General features: G+C 38.0%; 2 protein-coding genes across 2 annotated transcripts; both read right to left on the reverse strand.

The window, feature by feature from the left end:
• Positions 1 to 25,935, reverse strand: LOC100692928 (butyrophilin subfamily 2 member A2). The gene is made up of 8 exons (XM_025905071.1): positions 25,844 to 25,935; positions 22,750 to 22,785; positions 21,421 to 21,523; positions 17,514 to 17,855; positions 17,160 to 17,195; positions 522 to 779; positions 297 to 428; positions 1 to 167 (listed from the first exon to the last, which is right to left on the reverse strand). The coding sequence occupies exons 3-8, from the start codon at positions 21,512 to 21,514 to the stop codon at positions 1 to 3; spliced, it is 1,029 nt and encodes a 342-aa protein (XP_025760856.1). The 5' UTR covers positions 21,515 to 21,523; positions 22,750 to 22,785; positions 25,844 to 25,935.
• Positions 6,068 to 9,313, reverse strand: LOC106096557 (zinc finger BED domain-containing protein 1). Its single transcript, XM_019354970.2, has 2 exons — positions 8,982 to 9,313; positions 6,068 to 8,521 (listed from the first exon to the last, which is right to left on the reverse strand). The coding sequence occupies exons 1-2, from the start codon at positions 9,209 to 9,211 to the stop codon at positions 6,868 to 6,870; spliced, it is 1,884 nt and encodes a 627-aa protein (XP_019210515.1). The 5' UTR covers positions 9,212 to 9,313; the 3' UTR covers positions 6,068 to 6,867.
• Positions 25,936 to 27,211: the final 1,276 nt, after the last annotated feature.

Consider the following 27,211-nt stretch of genomic DNA (forward strand, 5'->3'; position numbering starts at 1 on the left):
TTATCTACTCACGCATGAAGTCTGCTTCTTAGTTTTGGTAGAAGAGCTGCTCTCTCTCTCTGTTTTCATCAGAGGAACCTCAGCATCTGGTGAGTCAGTCTGATCCTTTCTCAGAGGAACTTCAGCACCTTCCACATCAGTCTGATCCTTTGGCCTCCTGTTGGTCTCTTTTTGAAATTAAAATTAAATAAGAAGGAAATGCCCAAACTTGGATTAAAATATTAAACCTCTCATCAGAGTCTCAATGAAAACATTGATTTATATTAGCAAAAAACAATGATTAATCAGTGACTTACTCATCATGTGTTTCCTCTTTCTACGTAAAAGAACAACAACTGATAAAATTAACAGGATGATGCAAAGAGCCAAACTAACAGCCAAACCGATGATGAGAGAGGGAGAACTGGACGGGAACTCAAAGAAATCCTCTGAAATCAGTAAAAAAAAACAAAAAAACATTTCAAGAAAACTTTCAGATGTTCAAAGTCTTTCTATCATAAATGTACTAATATAATTTGAACCTGGAACATGTATGTGTGTCTCTCTGCTCTGGTTGGTGTTCCTCTGTTGGACTCTGCAGGTGATGTTGTTGCTGTGTCTCTTCTCCACAGTCACTCTGCTGCTGACAGTATAGAGGTCATCAGGACCTCTGAGGGTCTCTGTAGGTCCAGCAGAGAGGAGGTTTCCCTCACCGTCCAACCACAGCAGCTCAGGCTCTGGATACCAGCCTGCAGACTCACACTGTAACAGCACTCCTCTTCTGTTTTTGTCAATCCCTGCACTGTAAAACCTAATAAGTTCACAGAACTCAAAAATTGTTGTGTAACAGATTACACAACAGTTTTTTAGTGATGTTTTTAAAAGTTTTAAGTTTAACTAAAATAAAAAATTACAGTTGCAGTTGCCTTAAATTACCTCAATGTTAACTTATAAATGTTGATATTCCTCAACTTATAATTAGGGAGCAATAAACTCAAAATGTTTAATATTTTTCAACTTAATTAAGGTGGAAAATACACTCAAAATATTTTACATATTGCAACTCACACGATGTGGGAAATAAACTCAAACTTTTTCATATTTTCTAACTTATAATATGGGAAATAACACTTAAAATCTAATAAATATTTTTAAAATACTGTGGGAAATACATTTACGAATAATTCTAAACTGTTTGCCCAGTAAATTATAATCAGCTAAAAGTGTTAGTGTTGTTACTTTCATGTTTTCTAACAATTTAACAACTTTTTTTATTCAACACAATGTGCTTTTAAAAAGGCACAGATAACGGAGCTCACTCATAAAAAAGTGCTTCATAAATAAAACAAAAGAAAAAGACTCCAAGGGTCTCCATCTCAATTCTAAAATTAAATAACATTTTCAGTATTAACAGCAATTGCAGCTATTAGAACATTGAGGCATTTAACACTTACTGTACCTTGACAGCTGCAGCTCACTTATTTTAAAAATACATTAAAAAAATGTACTGGTTTCCACTGCTGCACTTCATAGGTAACAAACATCAAGGCAGTGCATTAAGGTATTAGGCAACAGAACGTTAAACGTGAATAGTCCAGGAAATGAGCAGTCATTCACTTTAAATTTGAAGTAGAAGAGCCAAATGATTAGGAAAAAAAAAAAAAGCTTCCTCAATACTCAGCTCAACAAGTAGTCCATTCTGAGTGATTCACTCATTGAACAAATCATTCTTCAGCATCAGTAGACGCCCTTTCAGTGGTTTGTTGTCCTCAAGACACATCACAACCTTCTGGATAAATGTGAATGTAAGCTCAAGTTTCTTTGGGTATTGTAGGTCTAGTGCATAGATGTACCCAAAGAGCAGGAGAAATGAGTCAGCCAGATTTGTGGGATCATTCACAAGTATTTCATCCTCAACGACAATGCAGATGCTTTCGGGACTGAAGAGGGCCGAATCAGTAGTGTCATCCGTGACAACTGTCAGCAGAGCCACAGGAGTGACAGTGAGGTCTGGACCATCTGCTGACTGCAAAACACAAATAATACAACAATGAGTTCAGCCCCTCAAGGACACAAATCATGCTATTGATTAGAGGTGTGAATCTTCATAAGTCGCACGTTTCTTTTAGGATTATAATGTCAACGATTTAATTTGATACATCATGATGCATTACAATAATCTTAATTTGGGTTTGGTTTCAAAACATATGCTTAAATAAATGTTTTCAATAATAAATATATGTCAAGATATTTGTTTTTGTTATTTACCAAACATTTCTCTGACCACAACATGGCACCTCCAAAAAAATAGAACACTTGAATTTTAAAAGGGAGAGAGTTTTTATCTGTGGATTTGTTTTTGTTTAATAATCTTTCAACTATTTTCATGTTTTCTGGTTTATGCGTAACAATCTTCTTGCAATCTTATTCAACAATAGTTGATATATGGGAGAAAACAAGTCAGATGAGGACAGTTTTGAACCTCCTTCCTGATATACACCCTGGTTCTCCTTGAGTTCTGAGTGATATATTCGACTGAACAGCTAGGCAAAGGGGTTGATGCTGAGTCCAGTGCACTTACATCACAAGTCCTGAATAACGTGGAGGCATCTTCACGCAGGTACACAGGAAGTGCACGAAGGACGAGGGCCCGTCTTGTATTTACATCACGCTGTTCCTAGATGAACATGCAATATCTATTAGAATAGTATTTACACAAATGCAGAGTAAAAACAAAGTGTTGGATAGCCATGTTCTGATTGTCATTGTTATAGATCAGGGGTGTCCAAACTTTTTGTGTAACGGGCTAAAGATGGTAAATCCAGTATTTTGGATAACCGTATTTTTAGTAATACACATTTTAAATTAATAAGTTTCCATTGTAAATACATCAACAACTCACAAAGGAAAAACTTCGAAATGTAAACCAATTTTTACAAAAACAGTACTTGTTTGGACTTCTTTAAATTGAAGCTGATAAATCTTTTTAACACAACACTTTTTGAAAGGATACATTTTCTCAAGATGTCCTTCTCCTAAAATGACAACCTTGTATCCATGGCATAATCACTTAATCGCGGGGCACAGTTGAAGCAACTGACACTATGGCTTCTTACAGCTGTGTACAAACCATCTGTTAATGTAATTCTGAATCATGTGAAATGAAAAATTTACCTGAATGTCATAAATTCTCATGAGCTTTGCTAGCTCCTCTGCAATCTTGCCAGTCTTGATGGCCTTGTCTCGGAACAAAGTGATGAGTCTAGACGTGTGTCTGTCCAGCTCCTTGTAGAATTGAGTGCGCAGGTTAACATTGTTGATTCGGTGGGACTCTGCAACCACCTGTACATGAACAGAAATACACAGAAATGAACAAAGATGAATTAGGAACAGAAATGTGAATGTATTTTAAAAAGTTCTCAGGTTAGCAAAACCAGAGCAATTCTAGTCAGAACCAAGGCCAAAATAGAAAGTTATTCGTCATTCTTTGTAATGTTATCTAAAGGAAATTTGAATAAATAAACTTCTAGAGACTTTGTTTACTGTGAATGGGGAAAAAAATACGTCACAGCGTGATGTGTTGTCATTTTACATCTGCCATTTGCTTTTTGGTAAATTATTTGGAAATCTAGACTTTTAAAAACTGGGAGAACAGTAAAGAGACAGACATATATATATTGTCAGGAGGAGAAATGCTTTACTGCTATTATTTGTGGCTATTTTTATAATCATCATTACCATTTCATTATTAAGAGTGATGTTGCATGCAGATGCATTCAGATGTTCAAATATATTGGTATTATATTAGTCTTTATTACAGGTCCAGGAAGAACCACTTTAAACTGTTGAGTTGAATCTATAACCCGAAATGCTTTTGAAGTTATAATCTTACATGTTGGTATGCAGACGGCATAGTGAAAGAAAAGGCCCCACGTAGAGTAACTCCAAAATGAGACAGGAAGTTACATGTGTTTGAAGTTGCATGCTTCTGCAGAAGTGAAACTGAAAGCAGAGTGAGTGCAAGTTAAGAGCAGGGTGGTTTATTATGCATTTATCGTTGATTAAGCGTTGATTAAGCCTTAAGTAGTTGTGTTAGATTGAAACGGTTGTTTTATATATTTTACATATAAGTCAAGATCATTACACACAGGATGGCCTTAGCCTGGTTGCCTAAGTTGAGGTCAACTAAGGTGCAGAGAGCAGATGCAAACTCTGTCCACGCACAGACAGACATACACACATACACACACATAGTTTCAGTTGTGCGGGCCTTGTGTCTAGTGGAAAGGTTACAAGGTGTAGCTGACGAAGTGAAGGGTGAAACAGAGGGCAGCAGAAGCTGACACATATACACACATCTGTATACGCATCTATATAGGTATGTTTTGCTTATGGCTGCGAAGTCGAGGCGTACATGTTAGTCTGTTCCAGGAAGTGCACCAGATGTCCCAGAGATAAGCGACAGCGGAGGCGAGCGTCCGAGGATGGAGACAGGAAGCACCTGGCTTTGATGCGAAGATGATGTTCTGTTTTAAACTATGTTAAAAGTTATTGTGGTTTTGAGTTGACGTATGCTGTATTAAAATCTGCCTAGCAGCAGAAGAGGGGGCGGTACAATCCTCACCTCTATAAAGTCGTTGTGTTGACTTTGTAAGACAGTTCAATACTGATTGGGCTGTTGAACTCACACATGTGTTCATTAAAATGCCGTCTAATTGCACCCGGCTGGATCTGTGGTTATTTTTGGATTCCCCCTCAATATCAGAACCTTAACATTTGGGGGCTCGTCCGGTGAGAGGGGGAATTGTTGGAGGTATAGACGGAAAAATCCGGGGTCCGTGGTGATTAGACGGGCAGATACGAGTCAGTGGTTGAAAGTGAGTGACAAGCCGGCTTATCCAAAGGTAAGGCACATACCTGTTGAATTTTCCAAACTGTGCCAAATTGAATATGACAAATTAAAGTCTACTCACTGAAAATTACTGGTGAATGTCTGTTTTTGATTTTGGTGAAGTTTTCATGAGGTTTACCGGTTGAAGTAATGATAATGAAGTATAAGTGACAGTACTGAGTAATGAGAATAAAGGAATGAAAAGAGAAAGCAGTTGGACTGCTAAGTGAACTTAGAATGATAGGGAATTTGGTCATTTTGTGGGTTGGAGCCCTATTGGTTATTCAACCCTTAAGAAGTTTCTCGGAGGTGACGCTCCCTGCTGGATAGAGAAATTTATCCTTCACCTAGCCGTGACTAGGGATAGTTTCGGGCAACATCCGAGGAGGACTGGGGAATCTCCAAAACTGTTGAGGGTTGTCCTTAATCTTAATCCTGGTTCGGATGTAGATTGTTGTTTCAAATTACTCTAAATTACTTTAGGACGAGGAGTCTGGGACCCTTAAGAAGCGCATTTTCTCGGAGGTAACGCTCCCTCCTGGATAAAGACGTTTATCCTTGACCTAGCGGCGACTAAGGGGTAGTACGGTACGACAAACCGGGGAGGACTGGGGAATCTCCAAAATTGCTAGGGGTTCAAGTCCCCTATTTTGCGCTTTTTTGGCTACGATAAATTTGGTTAGGGCATTAGTAATCGGGCCACCGTCAGGGACGGAATACTGGCTAAAATTGGTCGCAAAAAAGTCTGGGACTTTATCGGTTGGACCGTTATTATTAAATTTGTCGAAATTGTGTAGGAGTTACAATTTTAGGAATCTGGACGGAACAGTTAGAGTCTGTTCTGGTGAAGTGGGCGCAAAAAAGTCTGGGACTTTATCGGTTGGACCGTTAGTATTAAATTTGTCGAAATTATATAGGTTTTAAAAGGCCTAAAAATCTGTGCAGTTGTAATTATAAAGACGTCTCTGTAATATAAAATATGAGATCTATGTGGGAGATCCGTCTCTGTGTCAGCAGTGCACTACCGGATGTGCACTGCGGTGTGTGAAAATGCAAATGAGGAGCGGTGACGTGCATAGAGATTGTTGCTTTCGGTTTCGAGTGTATTGAGTTTATAACTATTGTTTGAAAATATTGCTAAATGCCTGTATATAAGAGGTTGGTGTTGCTTATTACGAGAGTATAAATACAGTTTGAATTAGGGCTGGGCAAAACGATTATTTTCCTAATCGATGAATCTAGCGATTAATTTTTCGATGCATCGATGAATCTAACGATTAATTTTTCAATCCGATTCGATTTCGATTTGATTCGATTATCGATTATTTCCCCATTATTTGACTTGTATAGCAATTTCACATTTACTAATTTATGTATATCAATGAAAAACACAAATTTCTTAATTTGAAGACCTTTTACTGAACAAAATTGCAAAATAAAGTCGTCGTAGTCGTACCATCTTATATTAGAGATAGCATTTAACAAGAAATGAAATGTGCAAACATATATAAAATTAAGGAAAAGTTAACAAAACATTTAAAATAAATAGCAACAATTGTGTCCTTAAACAAACAAAATGTAACATTCACTTTGCTTTCTGCAAAAAGTGCTCTTCATTCACAAAACAAAATCCATTTTGTTCCTGTTTCTCACATTTCTGTGTGTGCGAGTTCAATCATCAATCATGTTAATTATATGAAGTAGTTATGGATTGGAGATTTAATAAAAACAAAATCCACAATAAAATTGTAGTACAATCTTCTGTTCTGTTTTTAACAAAAAATTAAATGTTGTGCAAAACAAATATGAATAAAGGAAATCATTGCAAAACATTAATAAAATATAAACAGCAGCAATGGCGTCTTTGAACAAATAAAACATAACATTCTCTTTGCTCTCTGCAAAAAAAGTGCTCTTCATTAACAAAATATCCATTTTGCTGCCTTCTCTTCTATTTCTGTGTGTGTGTGTTCAATGACCTTCATCACATGAAGTAGTTATGCATTGGAGTGGAGGAATGTTAGCATTTCTACATGCTCAGCAGTCAGGCTTGCCCTTTTTTTGGTGACAATGTTTCCAGCAACTGAAAAAAGCCTTTCAGATGGTGTTGATGTGGCAGGTACAGCCAGATATGATTTGGCTAAATTAGCCAGTGTGGGGAATCTTGTTGCATTATTCTTCCACCATGTAAGGGGGTCATTATCCCTTGGAATAGGGGCTTCCCCAAAATACAACAGTACTTCTTTCCTGACCGCCTCATTTTCTCCATCCCCACCCTGGTCAGTGTTTTCATTACAATCTTCCTCCTCAGAATCTGTACCCAACAAAGTGTCCAACACAGACCTCTTCTTTGTTGGGGGACTTGCTGAGGCTTCCTGTCCCACATGTTGCTGCTGTAGCTGTGATCTCTGCTCCCTTTTGAGATCAAGTGCCTCCCTCTGTACTCTTACTTGCAGTTTCAAAGCATCTTCTGGAGAAAGGAATTTCAGTTTACGAAAACGTGGATCGAGGGCAGCAGCAATGAGTGACACATTTTTCCCATCTGCTTGAAATGCAGATACTTCTGGCTGCCACCTAGACAAGATTTCCTCTTCTGCACAGTTCTGGAAAGAGTTCACTGCAGCAGAATCAAATGATTTGTTTTGGGTGGATTTCAGGAGACCTTTCAGCAGGGGGGGAAGAACAGAGACTGTGACATAAGACTGTCCACTGAGAACATTAGTGGCTTGCTCATAAGGCTTGAGCACCTCCTTCAATTCATCCAGAAGAATCCACTGATCATTTTTCAGGTCCAGGTACTGTTTCCCACGCTGTGTGACTTCTGGATCTGAAAGTGTCGCAACCACCGGCCATCTCTGTTCCAACAGACGTTCAATCATGTAGTATGAACTGTTCCATCTGACAGCGACATCCTGGATTAGTTTATGCTCAGCTGTACCCATCTGTTTTTGCTTCTGCTTAAGTTTGGTGCTAGCTGGCTCACTTTTCCTGATGTGCTTTACAAGGCCCCGTGCAGCCGATAGTGCCTTATCAATCTTGGGGTCTTTCAGTGCATGGTTTACAACCAGTTGCAGTGTATGCCCGGCACACCGATAGGACACCACTCCAAACTTCTCCTTCAGGATGTGGAGAGCTGCGACTATGTTACTTGCATTATCATGCACAATGGCAAGGACATTATGCAAGGAAATGTGGAATTTTTCTGCCACCTTCTCCACCCAGGCAGCAAGGTTTTCTGCAGTGTGGCGCTCTTCAACTGGCAGTGTTGCTAAATTGAAGGAGAGAAGATCCCAATTGTCATTAATGAAATGACAAGTTACCCCTAAGTAGGACTCTGTGACCAGACTTGTCCAAGCATCAGTGGTAAGGGAGATTTTGGATGTGGCCTTTTTTAGTTCATTCCTTAGTTTCTCCACTGACGTTTCATACTTTGTCTCCATCATGCTTGTAAAATGACGCCTAGACGGCAGAGTGTAACCTGGTTGGAAAGTGGTCAGCATTTCTTTGAATCCCTCACCCTCAACCACAGCAAGTGGTCTCATGTCTTTTAAAATCATAGATAAGACGCTCTCGGTAAGTACAGCCACCTCCTGGGGGGTGCATGGTGTACTTCTTCTCTGACAGTAGTCCTCCACACTTTTCTGTTTGTTCCTGAAATCATAAATCACACACAGCACACAGATGAATTCGAATAATTACAAAATAATTATATGGAAAGCATAATATCAAAATAATTTGATAAGGATGTGGTTATCATATCCATCTATCTATCCAGTAATAGTGTCCACGACGGCTACGTTTAGCAGGGGGTGCACTGTCTTTGTTAACATTTTTCCTGCGGCCAATTCGCTGTCTCACATTTTCGTCTTTCGCCGATTCTGATAATCAGCCTGCGCGCATTCCGACTCATTTTGCCAGCATGGGCCACAAATAAAAACCAACTAAACAGCAGCTGCTATATGTTACAACTAAGCAGCTTAAATGAATTTTGCATTTACGGAGGTTGGGTGTTTATCTCTGTCTATGAGTGAGTGTATGTCTACGTGGGGAGGGTGTCTGGATGAATTAAAGGGTAAAAACCAGCGTTAGTAAAAAAAAGTTGAAAACTTACGGTGGTTTGTCCTTTTCAGAAGCTGCTCCTGGATGCCGTCGTTTGAGGTGCTGGTGCATAGCCGTCGTGCTTTTATGATAGGCCATTTCCACCTTACAAAGCCGGCAAACGACTGAATCACTTCCTTTTCGGTTAAAATATCCCCATACTGTAGAACTGCGTGTTCGGGTGGAGTGGTTTAAGTCGACCGCGACTGCCTCACTCATGTTGCCGCTACTCGCTGCCGCCATGTCTGTTTTGAAAATGACGACGCATCGACGCAGATTTTTTTACGTCGACGTATTTTACGCGTCGACGTAATCGATTACGTCGACGCGTTGTCCCAGCCCTAGTTTGAATATATTAGTGTGGATGTATAGTAAGTGACTGAATCTTGATAGATGTATATATTTTGAGCCATAAATGGTGGGGTGTTTTATTCTTCAGTTATGTGTGTGTGGTGAGAAGCTGTGTGTGAGACGATGAGAGGTTTCAGTTTTTTCTTGTTGACTTGCTCTTTCTGATCATGGAAGGCATGTCCAAAATACTCGTATGAAAGCGTATTTTGAGTGATTTTAACCGTGTGAATGCTGTCAGTATTTGATTTGAGTGACTCTGGATGATTTGTCTGAGTGAGTGAAAAGGGGGGGAAGTTTGAGAGAGAAAAGGCAGTGGGTGTATGAGACGATTCATGTCTGAAAGAGGTTAGAACATTTAAAGGTGTGTATGAAATAAAGGAGTGTGAAATATATATTTTTTGAGATGTAGAATAGGATGTTTTAAAGTTTGAAAGTGATTTTAATTCAAGAAATCCATGAGTGATGTTATGAGAGGTTGAGTTTATTTTTTCTGATTGAAAACACATAAGTGTATACACTTAAGAAATTATTGTGTGACTGATGCTACAAAACTGACCTAAAGAATGGTGATGTGTGTGCAGGAGTGTTAATTGTCCTGATGTTTGAAAGAGCTCTATTTAAATGTGTGTGAGGGAAATGAAGGTGTATTGTTTTTAAATCAAGATTTAGTAGAATTACTGATTGTTTGCAGACTATAAATACAAAGAGAGACAGACTCTGCAGAGAACAGGAAATATGGCTCTGTGTGCCTGGGCTGTGCGACAGGAAATAGTGAACAGGAACTTTGCATGCCCATGAAAGGTAACGGAGTGTGTAAAGAAAGAACACAGAGAGACAAACGAGTTAACTCTAGGCACATGAAGCAAATGAAGCCTTTAAGAAAAGAAATGAATATAATATTAATTGTATGCTTTAGTGTGTTGATACAGGTGGACTTCTCTCAACATTGGGACCTTGAGTGCAGCGGCATAACAATAGATTAACAGAATTGGGAGAAAATAAGCCAGTCTTTGGCTCGAAATTGTGCGGCTTGATCTCTCACTTTGTCCCTGAAACTGAGAAGAAACTCAAAGGACAGTCAAGGACAGTCAATCGCCTGATGAAGATCGACAGAACATCGTGGACTTGAAGAATTAACAGCAGACAAAAGAAACCGAACCAGTAACACTGACGACACCAGCAGCAGCATGTAAGAAAAGCGAGTAATGCAACATGTACTGTGAATTACAGGCTGGGCAGTTGAACAGTGGGATAAAGAATTGTGGAAGAGCACTGGACATTGAGTGTCATATTTGCCATGCTTGGAGTAATCTTGGAAGAGAAGACTGAAGAGAAGAATGGAGAAGAAAAAGAGAAGGAACAGACTGTGTTTGCTGGCGCTTTGAAGCCCGAACAGGACACTGTGAATGAAAAAGGACCAGTGAGAGATGAAGCTGGACGAGTTTGACTGAGAGAATACAGGAGATGATTGGATTGAAATTGAAGCCTGAGCTCATGATTGTTTAGGGATGTCCACCACATCACAACAAAGAGGTAAACAATACAAAAGGTAAAAATAATCAAAATAGCTGACAACTATATTAATAAATAGAAAACACATACACAAATTGTTACATGTGAAATTATTTTTGAAATGAATCAGAAGGGAGATAGTTTGAAGCTAAAGCTCAGTGAAAAGATGCATAAATTAAATGTGAATACATAAAAATGCAATGAAGAGCACAAATAGGATGCAATGAAGATGCAGCTTACACTTAATTAAGATGAACACCTGACATGCAACGGAGAAAGCAGCTTACATTCAATTAATGTAGATTGCAAGAAAGAAGACGCTTATAGTCATATTCATGACATAAACACGACATAATTGGTATTTGTGACAGGAAAGAGAGAGAAGTGGGTCGTTTAAGCACTCGTGATAATAATGAAAATGTCTTAGTTTTGTTATTTTCAGGAGTAAAGCAGACCCGGACCAGTTCTCCACGGCCGCAGTCGGAAGAAAGTTAGAGGTTAACATCAATGGATAAGTTAAGGCAAGTTTCTGGTTGAATTGTTCACAGCATGATGTGTCCATGAACCTGAAAACAGGCCCTAACACCTGGCTGGAGACCAGGAGTGCTTTATTTAAGGTGGGAAATCAAAAATTTGGGTTAGTACTTCGGGAAAGAGAAAACTGACTGTTTAAGTGGAGAATTGGGAAGGTGTCTGGGAGACTGCGAAGCCATAGATGCAAAAATAACACACACAAACAGAAAATGCATTAACCTGACAAAGACAAGCTCATGAAGATTAATGCATAGAGATTGATTAAAAACCTGGCTAAGAACACAAGCACACGCAATGAAGATCAGTTTGCTACTTGTATGAGTGAGAGAATGGTGTGAATGTTTAATAAAATGGACTTAAAGCTTGAGGTTGAAGTTGACTCAAAGGGGTTATATGACTGGGGAGTGAGTTATGGAAAAACAAAAGAAAAGTGATTAAAGTAGTCTAAAAGAGTGACTTAGGAGTGCTCTCGTACTGAGTGACTAAAACCAGTGATTAGTATAGAAAGAAAATGAAAATAATTCAATAATGTGTTAAGGTTTAAACATGTATTTCTCTTGTCAAGTTGGCTGTTGAGCTGTGAGTCACTATGCAAATTAGCTGGAGTGAGTGAGTGACAAAGACACTTCCTGTGTCTGTGTGTCGGAGGCGTTCAGTTCAAGAGAGAGCGGTGGCTGGTGAGGATTATTTGGCAAAATATATAATGGTAAAGTATCAGGATATTTGATTACGGTGGTCAGGTCTGTTCAGAGGGGCAGATTTGGACAGGAAATTTATAATGTAGTGATGATACGTTGTTGAAATCGGTTTATATCTTATGCTGAATGAAAACATGGCAAAGTGAGGAAGGGAGACGTTGTGCAAACGGTGCAGCTTTTGATGAGGTTTTCAGTGCAGTGAAAGGGTGAACGTTGAGATTGTTTCAGATTTTTGAGGCTGTTGTTTCTATTTCGAGAGAGGGTGTTTGATTAGACATGGATATGTCTGAGAGGGGCCCAAAAATTTTTGTAGTAGTGCACTCAGGAAAAAACCTGTCAGGTGATTTTGTTTTGTACTTTGATGAGCTAATAATCAGCTCTCTTTTTCATTTTTGTTCTAAGCAGGCCTGGAGGAGAGTGAACGAACGGCGCTGACAAAATTACCGAGTACGAAGATAAGGTGGGCTTTTCAGATCACAATTGGCGGCGGAGAAGTCTACCGGTGGAGACCTGATTGGCGGCGAGTCTCTGTCTAAAAAAAGGATTGTAGCGAGCCAATCCAGACAAAAGCATAAAGAACTATTTTCCTAAAAAGGAAAACGAAATTAAACAAATGATTGAGCTCATTTTGCTGATGTGGAGCATCTGATGACGTGCGCAGAAGGCTGCGGTATCAGCAAAAATATCATGTGTGGATGCGTGTGAGTGAATGTGAGTGACTGGACTAAGGTGGGGATGAATAAATGTGGACAGACAATTTACCATGTGAGGAAAAGAAAGGGGATGCTTTGTTTTGCTTTTGCCATAGGCAGGACAAGTGGGAGACTTAAATCTGGGGATGCTGATTTTGGGTTGCTGATGTTTGCTTGGAGAAAATTTCTTTTTACTGGGGTTAGATTATAGTATTACATTATATTGTTCTGCTCTAGGCCAAATGCTAAAAGGGAAACATTGTTTGATATAACTCAAGTTACCATTAACTGAAGTAACACAGGATTAATAACGGTTTTGTTTAAGTTTATTTTTGTCATGACACAGACTGGATCATAAAGGGGGAGAGTTGAGTACAGGTTTTGTTTCCAGGAAATTCCAAGGATCCAGATTTGGAATGGAGCAAGGAGTCGAGAAGATTTGACATAATGATTAAACTGATTTTATTCCTTAAGTACAGGTTTTTAGGGCTGGAGCAAAATACAGGAGAGGAGGATTGCTGAGCGGTTCTGAGAAATGATATGACTAACCTTTTTTCCCTTTTAATTTGTTAAGCTTGGGTGAAGCATGTTGAGTTTTTTGCCACATGAGATGTGTCAAAAAAGAGAGGGGTTTAAGCTTTAATTTGTTTAATTTAGAATGGGTTTTAGTATGATTTTATAAATATTGGGGTTGTTTGATAATTTAGATATGGTAAAACTGGGGCAGAGATTGTTAATTTTAAAGAAAGGATTAAAATGAACTGAATTCGGTTTAGAAGATAAATTGCTGTATAAGAAGTTGTACACCAAACTTAAAGGGAAACTGTGGGAATAATAATAATGGGGAAGATGAGTGAAGATTTACGAGTAGAAGATGTGTGATTTCTTTTTGACTTTTAGAATAAGTTGTTATAATGTAGGCTTTAGAAACAGATAGTAAATAGATTTATTTCTAGGGTAGAGGAGAGCTTTTTATGAGGATGTTAAAAGTGTCACTGACCCGAATGAATAGCATTGAAGATTACATACACAGGAATGATTTCATACACATTGCATTTTGTGCTTATTAAAGAAATGTTGCTCAAGTCAGTAACTGAAGGTCAGAAGCTTTGTTCGGCGCGAGGTCCGAGCAATTTATTGTGCAAGATGACAGAGCATTGAAGGCTGCGCACGCTTACAGACATATAGAGCTCATCAAGACACATGACAGTATTGATTCCAGGCAAAAGGCCTGAAATCCATTTAGCATTTAACTGAATAGGAGTTGGCTTGTAACTAAACTGTGTGACATGTAAAATATTGGGATAACACATGCAGCTCTAAATTAGTCTTATTATATAAAATGCAGTTACAGAATAACAAATGCTTGTTGAAGTGACCAAGTTTTTGTTTAAAACAGAAGCAAAAGGGGAGAAAGCTTATATATTTTGGTTAAGTCTGATAAAGTATGAATTAGAGTGTATCATTACATTAAGAGCAGCAATATGAAATAAAAGGATATATTAAAACAAGTATAACACAGGAAATTTCTTGATACATTTTCTTGTGATAGGTGACTTTAGATGAGAGTTAAGGCACTTGCAGCAGCAGCGACAGTTTGTGCACAGGATGTTGATGATCAGATAAGGAGCAACAGGAAGCACATGCAGAGATGTGAGAGCAGTGCTTTCAGAGTTTTAGAAATGATGAGTGATGTTGAATAAGATATAGAAATAAATGTCGAAAAACCAAATACGTAATTAGGTTCATGTTTTGAGTAATATTAGGTTGAATCAGGTTTGAATAAAGAGAACAACTGAGGAACAGAGTAAGTTAGAGCAGTAGTAGGGAGAAAGTGTTTTGTTTCCTTTACATGAAAAGATTTCCACCAGAGAGGGACTAACCTTAAGCAGGAGTGTTCTTAGGGGGAGCTGGCATTTCTAGAGAGGGTCAGAGTAATGTTATAAGTGTGTGGTGACCCTCTTCGAGGGCCACCACAAAAGAGGGAGTGTCAGGAGGAGAAATGCTTTACTGCTATTATTTGTGGCTATTTTTATAATCATCATTACCATTTCATTATTAAGAGTGATGTTGCATGCAGATGCATTCAGATGTTCAAATATATTGGTATTATATTAGTCTTTATTACAGGTCCAGGAAGAACCACTTTAAACTGTTGAGTTGAATCTATAACCCGAAATGCTTTTGAAGTTATAATCTTACATGTTGGTATGCAGACGGCATAGTGAAAGAAAAGGCCCCACGTAGAGTAACTCCAAAATGAGACAGGAAGTTACATGTGTTTGAAGTTGCATGCTTCTGCAGAAGTGAAACTGAAAGCAGAGTGAGTGCAAGTTAAGAGCAGGGTGGTTTATTATGCATTTATCGTTGATTAAGCGTTGATTAAGCCTTAAGTAGTTGTGTTAGATTGAAACGGTTGTTTTATATATTTTACATATAAGTCAAGATCATTACACACAGGATGGCCTTAGCCTGGTTGCCTAAGTTGAGGTCAACTAAGGTGCAGAGAGCAGATGCAAACTCTGTCCACGCACAGACAGACATACACACATACACACACATAGTTTCAGTTGTGCGGGCCTTGTGTCTAGTGGAAAGGTTACAAGGTGTAGCTGACGAAGTGAAGGGTGAAACAGAGGGCAGCAGAAGCTGACACATATACACACATCTGTATACGCATCTATATAGGTATGTTTTGCTTATGGCTGCGAAGTCGAGGCGTACATGTTAGTCTGTTCCAGGAAGTGCACCAGATGTCCCAGAGATAAGCGACAGCGGAGGCGAGCGTCCGAGGATGGAGACAGGAAGCACCTGGCTTTGATGCGAAGATGATGTTCTGTTTTAAACTATGTTAAAAGTTATTGTGGTTTTGAGTTGACGTATGCTGTATTAAAATCTGCCTAGCAGCGGAAGAGGGGGCGGTACAATCCTCACCTCTATAAAGTCGTTGTGTTGACTTTGTAAGACAGTTCAATACTGATTGGGCTGTTGAACTCACACATGTGTTCATTAAAATGCCGTCTAATTGCACCCGGCTGGATCTGTGGTTATTTTTGGATTCCCCCTCAATATCAGAACCTTAACAATATATATATATATATATATATATATATATATATATATATATACACACACACACACACACACACACACACACATATACATGTATATATACATACATGTATACACATATTTTATATTTTATTTTTTACCTGTGACTCCATAAGTAGGCCTGGCCATCTGTCCACGACGTCTCTCACTAGTGGAGCTCCAACAGCTCCAACAATTTCTTGGGGACATAGGGCATAGGTTGTGTCCATGAGGACATACAAACAACGTACACATGTCCATAGGCTCACTTGAACGATGGGAAGTATGGAAAGACACCTGCAGGAGTGAGGCAGTTTATTCATGGATCCACTGCCCAGCCTTGACCTGTAGAGCTCGCTTAGTGGAATACCCCTCTAAACTGTTAAAAGGATTTCGAGATTATCTCACAACCACATATTTGAGACTACGAAAAAATACAAACATGTGTCTAATCATGATAACACACTCATGTTATCTAGCATTGTTCGTTTCATGCTAGCACACACACACACACACACACACACACATAGCTCAACAGCGTAAACTACTGACTGTGTAATGCGGACACTTATTGAAATAAGTATACTCACAATACGCACGTGCATTACCGGCGAATACGACAACCGGTAGAAACGGACAGTAGAAAGTTTTAGTAGAAAGTTCAAACGCATGGAGCTAAAACTGCCACCGTCAACTTCCCGGGCAAGAATACAATGCATTATGGGAAATGTTGTCCCCCACGGAAAACCGCCAAAACGTTACACCGTTGTAATTTGAAATAACATTACGTATTTGTCACATTCGAAACCTTCTAAAATTACAATTACTTGGATTCGAATTTATTTATAACAAACATTCACTGTGCACAAAGTACGAATATATTTCCAGTAAAATATAAAAAGACTTTTTATCGAAATTAAATTTAAACAAAACAAAAACACGTTAAACTTACCAAATTTAGGGCAGTTGATGAAAAAAATTAAGGTGGTGGTCGTGGTGGGTTGAAGTTGGGGACTCTTAATCCACACGGGCTGGCCAAATCTTCCCCGCATCAAGGTAAATTCAAGATGGCTGACTCAGCTTTCCTGAGGGAGCGACAAGACTCCACCCACCAGAACGTCACTAATATATGCTTCTTAAACTTTTTGAGCATTCCAAACAAATTAGCTAAAAAATATTGAGCCCTATTCAATTAAATTTGCATAAAAACCAACAGAGCTCAATACTTTATAGTTTGCTCAACTACAAAAAGACATTTGAGTGTTATGAGCTTATTAGTTATGAGCTAGAACAACTGTTAGGGATTACAGTGTGATAAACTGATGACAGGTGAGGTGGCAGCATCTGATGCTGAGCAAAAGAAAACATGAAATTTCAAAGTCAATGGGCATTAATGAAATTACAAGATGCAAAAATATACATGTGTACCTCAAAGCAAATTGAGTTTTGAATTCATAAGTGCGGTCACTTACAAGAAATGAATTGTCTTATAATTTTATGCTATGTCTTAATTTTAAACGAGGGAGACAGACCATCAACCAAAAACACAGAAAGATTTAATTTCTTCTATTCTAACCTCTCCATCACCATCAGGAAGAACAAAGAGCTTTCAAATGATACCAGGGACAAGACTGTACAATGCAAGACCATCAACAAGAAGCTACTTACCAACAACTAGCTCGACAAAAGCTTCTTTTTCCAAAACTGGAACATAGCATTTGTATGTCCCTGTATCATCAGATTTCACTTTGGAGATTTTCAGTGAAATATTTCCATACTTGAGTTCATCAACAAACACTGACGTCCTTCCTTTGAAAGAAGGATTTTTTAGTTTTTCGAGTTCCTGACTGCCACGTGAAACATAGACAAATCTAGGGTCAAGCGAAGATCTTGTCCACTCCAGTGTTATTGTAGAAACATCGTATGCAGGTTCCACATGACATGGCAAAATTACATCATCACCAGCTCTTGCCACCAGGACCTGAGATGGACCAATCAACTGAGGCTGACCTGAAAACAAGTAATCATAATTCTTAAATAAGAAATAGGCAGAAGGAGGGATTTTTTTAGCATTATCTCACAATATCTTTTTAAATTATTGTACCTAAAGGTGTGATGTGGAGACTGTACACTGTAAAATGTAATATTGTGTTTAATTAAAAATATTAAATAGGCTGAACTCAATTTTTATCAATTTGTTATTAGAACTCAATTTAAACAAATTACCAGTACTTTTTATGCAAAAACGCTGATAAACTCCATTTATTTGAGTTGTCTTAACTTAGAAAAACTAAGTAAGCTGGAAGTTTTGCTTCTCAGTGCGGAAGGATGAAAGATGCGTTTTGAAAATGCCACGTGACTACCGTCCTCCTCCCTCTCGGATCAGTCCGCATGTTCACGGTGCATTTTTTATGGAATATGTTGAGCAAACCTGGAGAAGCGTCAGCTCAAGATATTATTGTTGTCATTGCTGTGGATCTTTACCTGATACACTGACTTGGTGAGTAAATGTTTACTCTTATTCAAACTGATTTTGTGGCTTCTCTTAGTTTAGCACCAGGTTTAAAATCTTGCTAGCTAGTTAGTGTTAGCCTAGCGTTGCTGCTGCCGCTGGGCTCATGTTACTTAAAAATTAACACCACAGCCTTAAAAACCTTACATAAAACTCTGTGGTGAAATTTTCTGTTGATTGTTTGAAATAAATAAGTGAGATAAGAGCCCAGACAAAATTCTTCGGGAGGTGCAGCCGTTAGGGGTGGTGTGGGATGTGGGGGGTGGATAACAGAGCTCTCCGAAAACGTGGAAGCACTTTTGCAAATATGTGATATTTTGATAAATTAAGTAGATATTTGAGCATTACACAGCTACATTGTCGCCTGAAAATATCTTAAAAGGTTATTTTGTGACCCAGAAAGGGTAGTCTGGGGAAGAGGAGGATCGCATTTGTCGGCCACGGTTGTCGGAGCCTGTGCGTACTTGTAAGCGCGGCAATGGCGGAGGAGCGCCGCTGAAAAACTTATTACTTTTTCTGGGTCACAAAATAAACTTTTAAGATATTTTCAGGCGAGAATGTAGCTGTGTAAATTTCAAATATCTGCTCGATTTATCAAGACATCACATATTTGCAAAAATGCTCCGACGTTTTCGGAGACGTCTATTTTTTTTTTTCATGCTTTGTGGCAGCTTTTGAACATCTGTTGCGTCTATTAATGTCAAATCTAGCCTTTATTTAACAACATAAGCAAACTCTATGTTACAATGATTGCACAGCCATTAAGGATCAAATCAGTTTCTGAAAAATGTTCTGTTTTTTCTCCCTCTGCTTGCTTCTTACTGTCTTTGAGGCTCGGGACCAGCACTCCTGTTGTTGGACAGAAAGACATCAGTAAGTATTTTGGTTTTCCAATATATTAGCAACTGTCAGTGACATTTATATTAATCAGGCTGAACTTTAATCATACTTTAGATCAGCCTGTTTTACTTATTGTTTTGTTTGTGCTTTGGTTTGGGGAAGTTGTTTCTTTACTGATCTTTTCCTGTCTTCTGTTATTAGACTTGAGATATGACTGCACTATGCTGTTGCTGGTGACCACAGTTAATTCTACAAGACATGCTGTGTAAGTAAACAAACAACAACAGTTTGGTCTGCATTTCTTGAAAGATCACATCCCCCAAACTTAGTTTAGAGGGTCTACACTGCATATAGTGAAGTCTGCAAGTTTTCTGTTTTGTGCCCAAAATCATTTTGCACATCATTAGAATGAAAATTATTGGCCATGTTTGCATAGCCCTTTTTTAAAATGATGCTTTCATGACATTATTGTGTGTTGGGTGGTGGTCAGGGCTATCCAGACTGACAATATGGGACATTGAATGTCACCTCTCCGGTGGGGAGGGAGCCTGAGATCGTCTAAATTGGAGTCTGTTCTATACCAAATGCAGAAAAAAATGTTTTAAGAAAGCAATTAAGTTCATGTTCCAAAAAATATGATTGTTTGCTTGCAGGACAACAGGAGAGACGAGTCCTCCGTCACAGATGGTGTGGTCAGTGAAGATGGTCGCCTGCAGGTTCAAGCTCATTGCATCTCCAACCCACATCCACTGCCACTGTACTTAAGGGAAGTTAAAGACTTTCTTCTGCACCTACATTTGGATCACCTCGATCCATGACAGTCATTCAGGCAGTAATGCCTGGACTGGAAACAAGCCATCCTTAAAATAATACAACATTCCAGCTCATGTGTTGGAATGGAAAACAAATGTGTTGTTTAAATTAGAGGCTGCACTTGTGACAGAACAATAAATATTTTATTTTGATTATATAAGTATTGTAAGTACAAAACAAACTTGTGTTAGGCCTAAACTTATTTTCAGAATAATTACATCTGAGACTTTGTTTCATTGTAAGATTATAACAGTGATGGCAATATAATTGTTTGTTGTTCAGCAGAACATTGTCCAGTATGTTGGCTGTTATACTTTGTTGTGTTTGAAAATAAAAGTTGGACTCATTTTAACATCATTACAAAAATTGTTGTTAATTATTTTTAATCATATTCAGGTTACCACAAATTGTTTTGTCATTTAGTTGAACTTAACATGTTTGTCAGTAGGTAAACAATTAGTATTGTACAGTCAGAAATATCAAGTTATTGTTAATACTGCAGACTTGCAATGTATAAGTTGTCCTAACAGTCATCTTAAGTCAGCTTTACTTAGTTTTTTTGAGGCAACGAGTTTCCATAATTTTTTTGAGTTCTGGGAACTAACAAGGCTGTACAGTGTACTCAAAATGAGTAAGTTGCCCTAACTTGGTCATCTTACGTAAACTTGATCCAATTTTTTTGAGTTCTGGGAACAAATGAGCTTGTACAGAGTACTCAAAGCAAATAAGTTGTCCTAACTTAGTCATTTTTAGCTAAGCTTTACTCAATTTTTTTGAGGCAACGAGTTTCCATAATTTTTTTGAGTTCTGGGAACTAATTAGATTTTACAGTGTAGAGACTAGATGCATGTAAACTCTGCTGGGGTAGAGTCTGTAAGCTACCCTATCTATTATTAATTTCTCTATGAATTGCTTGTTTTATGTTCACCCCAAGTTGTAATTTCCCTTTAAGAGACAATTCACCTCACACTGTATTTATGTCTAGACTAAATCAGTGCTGGCAGAGGCCGAGGGCATCACATGGCCAATCACAATCACTGTGATTCTGTAAAGACCTAAAAGTTGTTTCAGCAATTCCCTGCAAGATGTAGCTGTGCAAGCAGCCATGTCTCTAACAAGCATCTTCTCTGATTCTAAAACTATTATTATTGTTAGTGTCAGAGTATAGTCTATGTTGATATATAATATTATATACCTATCCTATTTAAATACCTCTGCTGACAGAAACTGAAATGTCTTGGTTCTTGAAAATAAAACAGTTCTGTATCCTGCCAGTGTTGCTTTGACTTCTTAAAACATGGATCTTAAAAGCACAAATATATATTACACATTTTAATTATTTATACATAAATAATTAAAATGTGTGCTTCAAATATGACAAAAAACAACATTTATTTATGTATGAATTACCATTACAGACATCCTTTAGGAGAATGATGAAGATCAGAACACTGAAAGCTTTAGGCAGTGATTGAGGAAACGGTCCGTTCTGCTGATGAGCCATCCTGCAGCTCTGAAAACAGACAGATAACATTAATACAATGGAAACCACTGCTGACTGGAAAATTCTGATTTATGTTTCAGTAAAATAAGTTGAACAATTAAGACTAAATAAATTCCTGGGAGGAATTCTTGTCTGTCATCTAATTTGCATATCTACACGAAATTACGCTTTTTTTTTCCGTAGCAGTACTTCACAAACATAGCAAACAGGTCTGGCCCAGATCTGGTATCAAGCCGGCACTGCTGGCTGACTTCTGGCACGGGCCAGGCCTGGTATAGATGGCACTGTCTATGTGATGTCATGCCATATCTGGTTCGATTGTGTTTTGGTTTATGTGGCCCAGACTCATAGGAAACAGGTCTGACCTGGATCCGGCATCAAGCTTGCACTTCTGACTGACTGGTGTCATGGCAGGGTGTATGTCAACCAGATGTGGGCCAGGTCTGGCAATGATGGCACTATTTATGTTCCTATTTTCCTATTTTAGTTGGAAGAACCAAGTGCCATGATGTATACTATACTGCTATGGCAGCCAACGTTTCAAATTCAGGTATGACAGGTTTGTGAGTGTACACTTTATCTATAACCTAGTGAGGGTTTACTCATGTTTACCACCGGGTGGCTGTAGCTCAGGTGGTAGAGCTGGTCACCTACTGGTCGGAAGGTTAGTGGTTTGATCCCTGGCTCCTCCAGTCTGCATGTCGTGAATGTAGTTAGGAAGCACTCAGTTAAGAGAAAGTGTGTGGTTGGGTGAATGTGGCATGTTGTATAGAGCACTTAGAGTAATCTGGGAGAGTTGAAAAATGTTATATAGGAATCAGTCCATTCACTGTCTGAACAGAGTTTCGTCATGTTACTTTTGCACTATTATGCACATGTTGTTATTACATGGCTTGATTAAGGTACACATTAGGCTGACATATGGGGCCAGAGCTGAAAGTGTTCTGGGCCAGCACAGGGCCAGCAGTGTGTCTACAACTGGCCTGTGGCTGCACACAACTCACACATGGCCCACATAGCGCAAAGAATGACGGTCCTTTGGTGGCCCACACATGGGCGGTATGTGGGCCATGTGTAAGCACATTGTGTGGGCCTGATCCGGGGCATACCAATTTTGCTATGTGGACACTTGAACTATATTCTTCAAACCCAGTTTGACTCCAAAGTTTTGATTGATTTTTGATAGAAGCTATATGTCACATTAATAATAACATTAGACTGAGAAGATGACATACCTGTTGACTGTGCTCTCTCTGCAACTCACTAAATGACTGTTAAAGAAAAACAAGTACAAATGATCAGTGATAGTTTCACTTACAGTGTGAACTTTGAGCCTGTTACTAAGTAACACATAAATTCCACAAACACTGCAGCGGCAATAAATAAACACTCTTAATGAGGACTCTTTCTTTGTTATATTATCAATTTAATAAAGAGTTTGCAGGTTTTTTTTGGTGTATTTTGGCTGCAAAGGGCAGATTTGCTGCTAACAGTAGAAAACAAAATAAAAGAAAGAAAGCTGAGGCAGTTTTGCCCATTTAGTTTACCCCAGTACAGATCGTTCAGAGAAAATGCTCTTTGTCCTCCCTGTGTTATCACATGTCCAGGCAACTAGTTAGACTCTTGTAAATCGACTAACCACCCAATTTCATTTTTTTTTGAGTGAACAAGAGGAACAGGTCCAACTCCCTGCTTCAGACTATGTGAGTAATTGCTCTTAGGTTTCTCTTTATATTTTAAGATTTACTGTATATATGTTTATACATCAAATAATTTATGGCGTTCCTGTGCTAATTTAGTAATGCTTTTAGTTATTCTGCTGGGGACACATGTTCAAAATAGCTTTACCCGACAAATGGATGAAAAAGTTACAGAAGTTAGAAAAACAATTTAATCAGAATTTGGATTCATCTGTTAACATATTGTGATGTTTCTAATTTTCAGCTGCAGCTACTCTTCGTGTGTCTCCTAACAGACTCCAACACTTTCAATATGAGTCGTTATCTTTTGATTATGAGAACCCTGATGGTTCTACTGAACTGAGAGGAGTCAGAACCACTGAGGAAAAGTTAGAACATTTTAGTCCATTATGTAATACTAAGGGAACTTCCTCTTCATGCAAAATTTCTCAAACTTATGTAACAGACAGTGCAGAGTACTGGTGTGAGGTTAAAGGGGGTCAGAGAAGCAACAGTGTCAACATTACCATAACTGGTAAGTTCATCATATATATGAAATTAGTACATGGCTCACTCTATTCCCATTTATCCCCCCCTGTTGTTTGCCATGTGTTTTAATGGCGTTACGATGTGAACATTCATGTCTTTTTGTGCTGAGGAGTTTTTGTTTTCTGTTCTCTTACTGATCCCCTGCCAGGAGCTCAGTCAGAGTAGAGTTCTCTTTTTCTCCACTGCACTATTGTGTTGTACATTTTATTGTTTTTCGTTAAAGCTACCTGTTCAGATCTGTCTCCCCAATGTGATGTTTGTGTAATGTTTGTATGGTTGGAAGGGGTCCAATTTCACTGCAGGCAACTACAAGTTACAAATAAAGGCTCCATCATCATCATCATCATCATCATCACATAATGTAGTACAAAATTGATTTGTCATTAAGGCATTTTTAGAATATATCTATTTTTAAAAAGGTTTAACCATGCAGCATCAATTAAAGTTAATGTATTACAAGATCTAATTCGTTATAAAGAAAGTAAAATCTTTACCGATGGTGAAATATCATATAAGTAACATCACACACACTCCATTTATCTCTTTCTCCCAAATGCACACATACATCACATATTCAAAGCCTGGATATTTCAGTTTCAAATGTATACATATGTCAAATGTTCTGTTGTGTTCATCTTATGTTATTGAAGTTTTCAGTGTTGGCGCAGTTTGTATAATAAATGTGCTCATTGATGAATCAGATGCTGATGTGAAAATTGTTTCACACACAAATCCACATAAATCCCTCTTGGGGCTCCCTGGTGGTCACACGGCTCCATATTATAATTGGCAAAAACACAAGAATTGCTTGCATTAGCCTACAATTACAAAAGGGTTGAATCAGATGGATTAGAATAAAAATTTTAAAATATCTCTACTTTTCTGAAAAAAAATGCTGACATTACAGACAGCATGGTTTAATGCTACAATGACAGCGAGATTAAGAAAATGTGATTTCAGTATAAGTGAATGGGGCATTTTTGTGTTGAGAAGCACTACACATAAATAATGATGCAGTCAAACCAATTTTGTTTCTGTTCTTCGTCCAAGAATCTAATCACCCCCAATGTCCCATCTTCATCCTATTTATTGTATGGAAAATTTGTTTTTTCTGAGTTTTTTCAACAACAACAACAAAAAAAGAATTTTATATATATATATATATATATAATTCAAATGTTTCAGCTGGTATTTAAAGGCTTAAAATGCTGAAAATAATTTAATGGTTGATCATTTTGAAAAGGGCTCAAGTTGATTAAGTGATTTATGAAAAAAAAGCTGATAAAATCTTGTTATTTGAGGATTTTATGTCAGATTTTGTGCGGGCAGATTTTTGTACACAAATGTGTCGAAACGGTGCAAAATGCATCAGCAGATGATGGATGACTCGTAAGAGTAAAAGACACTGTATTTAAAAAAATCAATAAAAAGCCGATTATTGAATGGATTTTGGTGGCAATCTATAACACAATGATCGTGATATTAAAAAACGTTAGTCCCGAGGCAGGACTAAGCACGAACTGTGAGTCCTTACGCTAGTGCGCTTGCCCATTGAGCACTATTTTACTTTCCTTTGAAAGCAGAAAAGTGAGCTCTGTAGCTTTGTGTGACGGAGTACAGAACAAACCTGATGAGTCTAAAACTTAAAATCAGTCAAACACCTCCAAATATTCATATACATAAATTCTACAAACATGCTTCATCAAGCAGTCATTTTCACAGGAGAAACCAAAACAATTCATGTGAGTTGACTCCCCCCACTCTGTAACCAGCAGACTAATCAGCAGCTTTAAGTGCATGATTCCAAGAACAGTTCTTTAAACACATAACGTAAAGTACATAAAGCTTTTCTCACACTACATTTGGAGCTTTGTGGGAGCTTTCAACAACATTTGTTATCTTTTATTTGTTATATCGTATGTGCTCACAGCTCACAGTTTGATGGAGAAAAAACATCCTGACTTCATTCAGTAACATGTAGAAAATATCCCTTTGTTTTTTACTACAGTTTTAATGTTTTGTTATAAGGTTCTTGTTTGTTTCCTCTCTGACTCAAAAACAAAACAAACAATAAAGAAACCCAATAAACTAAAAGGCTTACCACAGATAAAGACCCCAGACTCTGACACAGTGATCCAAACTATCGCTCTCAAAGTGAAACAAGTGGCTGGAGCCGAGCAGGAAACAAAAACTGAGACAAGTATGAACGAATCACTGCAAACCAGACACTCCGGTTGGACCACTTTCTAACATTCATCGGTCTATTTATCAGATAAACACTGAGCATGACAAACACAGAGACGGTTGATCTTGATTGCATATTGCATCAGATCAGTACAGATCATGTGTAAAAAAGAGGAGGAGCTAAAGATGGTTTCAGCAGTTTCTTCTTACCTTCAACAAGGAGCTCATGTTTTTGGCAGCATTTGCATTTCATTCTGTCTGTAAACACAACAGCTCTAAAAGTTTTGAATGTATTCTGATAAAACTCTGTAGGCTGTAGAGCAGGATCATGTTAGAACAATCAATTAAAGTCTGGTTTACATCCACTGAGGTCTTCAAGGTCAACTTTATGACTTGTTGGTGGAAAATTCACAAAAAGCCTTACAAAGTAGAAACTATGATTCTTAAAAGTGCACTGTGTAATTTCAACATTTATAAAGTACAAATATTTACAATATCATATCACATTTGACCTCTGACCTCTCCCTAAATTCAACAGATCAACCTGAAAGTCAAACTAATGATATTGCTATATGGAGCCGTTTATTTAAAACTTTGTCATTGTTGGTACTGACAGCATGTAGAGAATGATACATGTGGATTGTAAATATCAGGTTACTTTGAACCTCTGACCTCTTCTTTAGGGTCAAATATGGTAAAGCTTTCATAAAAAGTATTTCATCTATGCTTCAAATTCTGATTGTTGGGCTTCATTTCTGTACCGAATAGTAATTTTAAGATGAAATGAGTTAGTAACAATTAGCTAATGTTGTTCATGAGACTATTGTCATCTCAATGTAAATATTATATGGTCAATATTAAATTTATTAATATATTAATTATTATTAGTTATTACAGTAGTGAACTTGAACTCTCTGTCAAATACTGAGCTTCAGTAAAGATTCAAGTTGCAGTTATTTATATTTCCTATCACCTTAAATCTTCACTCAAAGACAAGTATCTGTTATAGTGTATATATAGATGCATCATATATAAGAGACATATATTGTTGTTTTAATATGTTGGCATTACTAAATTTGTCTCAGTGCTTACATATGTCTACAAAGAAAATGTACGAGCTGTGATAACTGTTTCTGATAAAATGAAGAGTAGACTGATATATTAAATATTCCTTTATTGGGTGAAAAAAATCATGCCATTTTCACGGTCTGGGTGAGTGTCAGTGTTTCTCCATAGCCTGTTACACCACCTTTCCGGGACAGAGTCGGGTTCATCTCTAGGGAGT

The sequence above is a fragment of the Oreochromis niloticus genome, linkage group LG3 (assembly GCF_001858045.2).
Source record: "Oreochromis niloticus isolate F11D_XX linkage group LG3, O_niloticus_UMD_NMBU, whole genome shotgun sequence".
NCBI lineage: Eukaryota > Metazoa > Chordata > Actinopteri > Cichliformes > Cichlidae > Oreochromis > Oreochromis niloticus.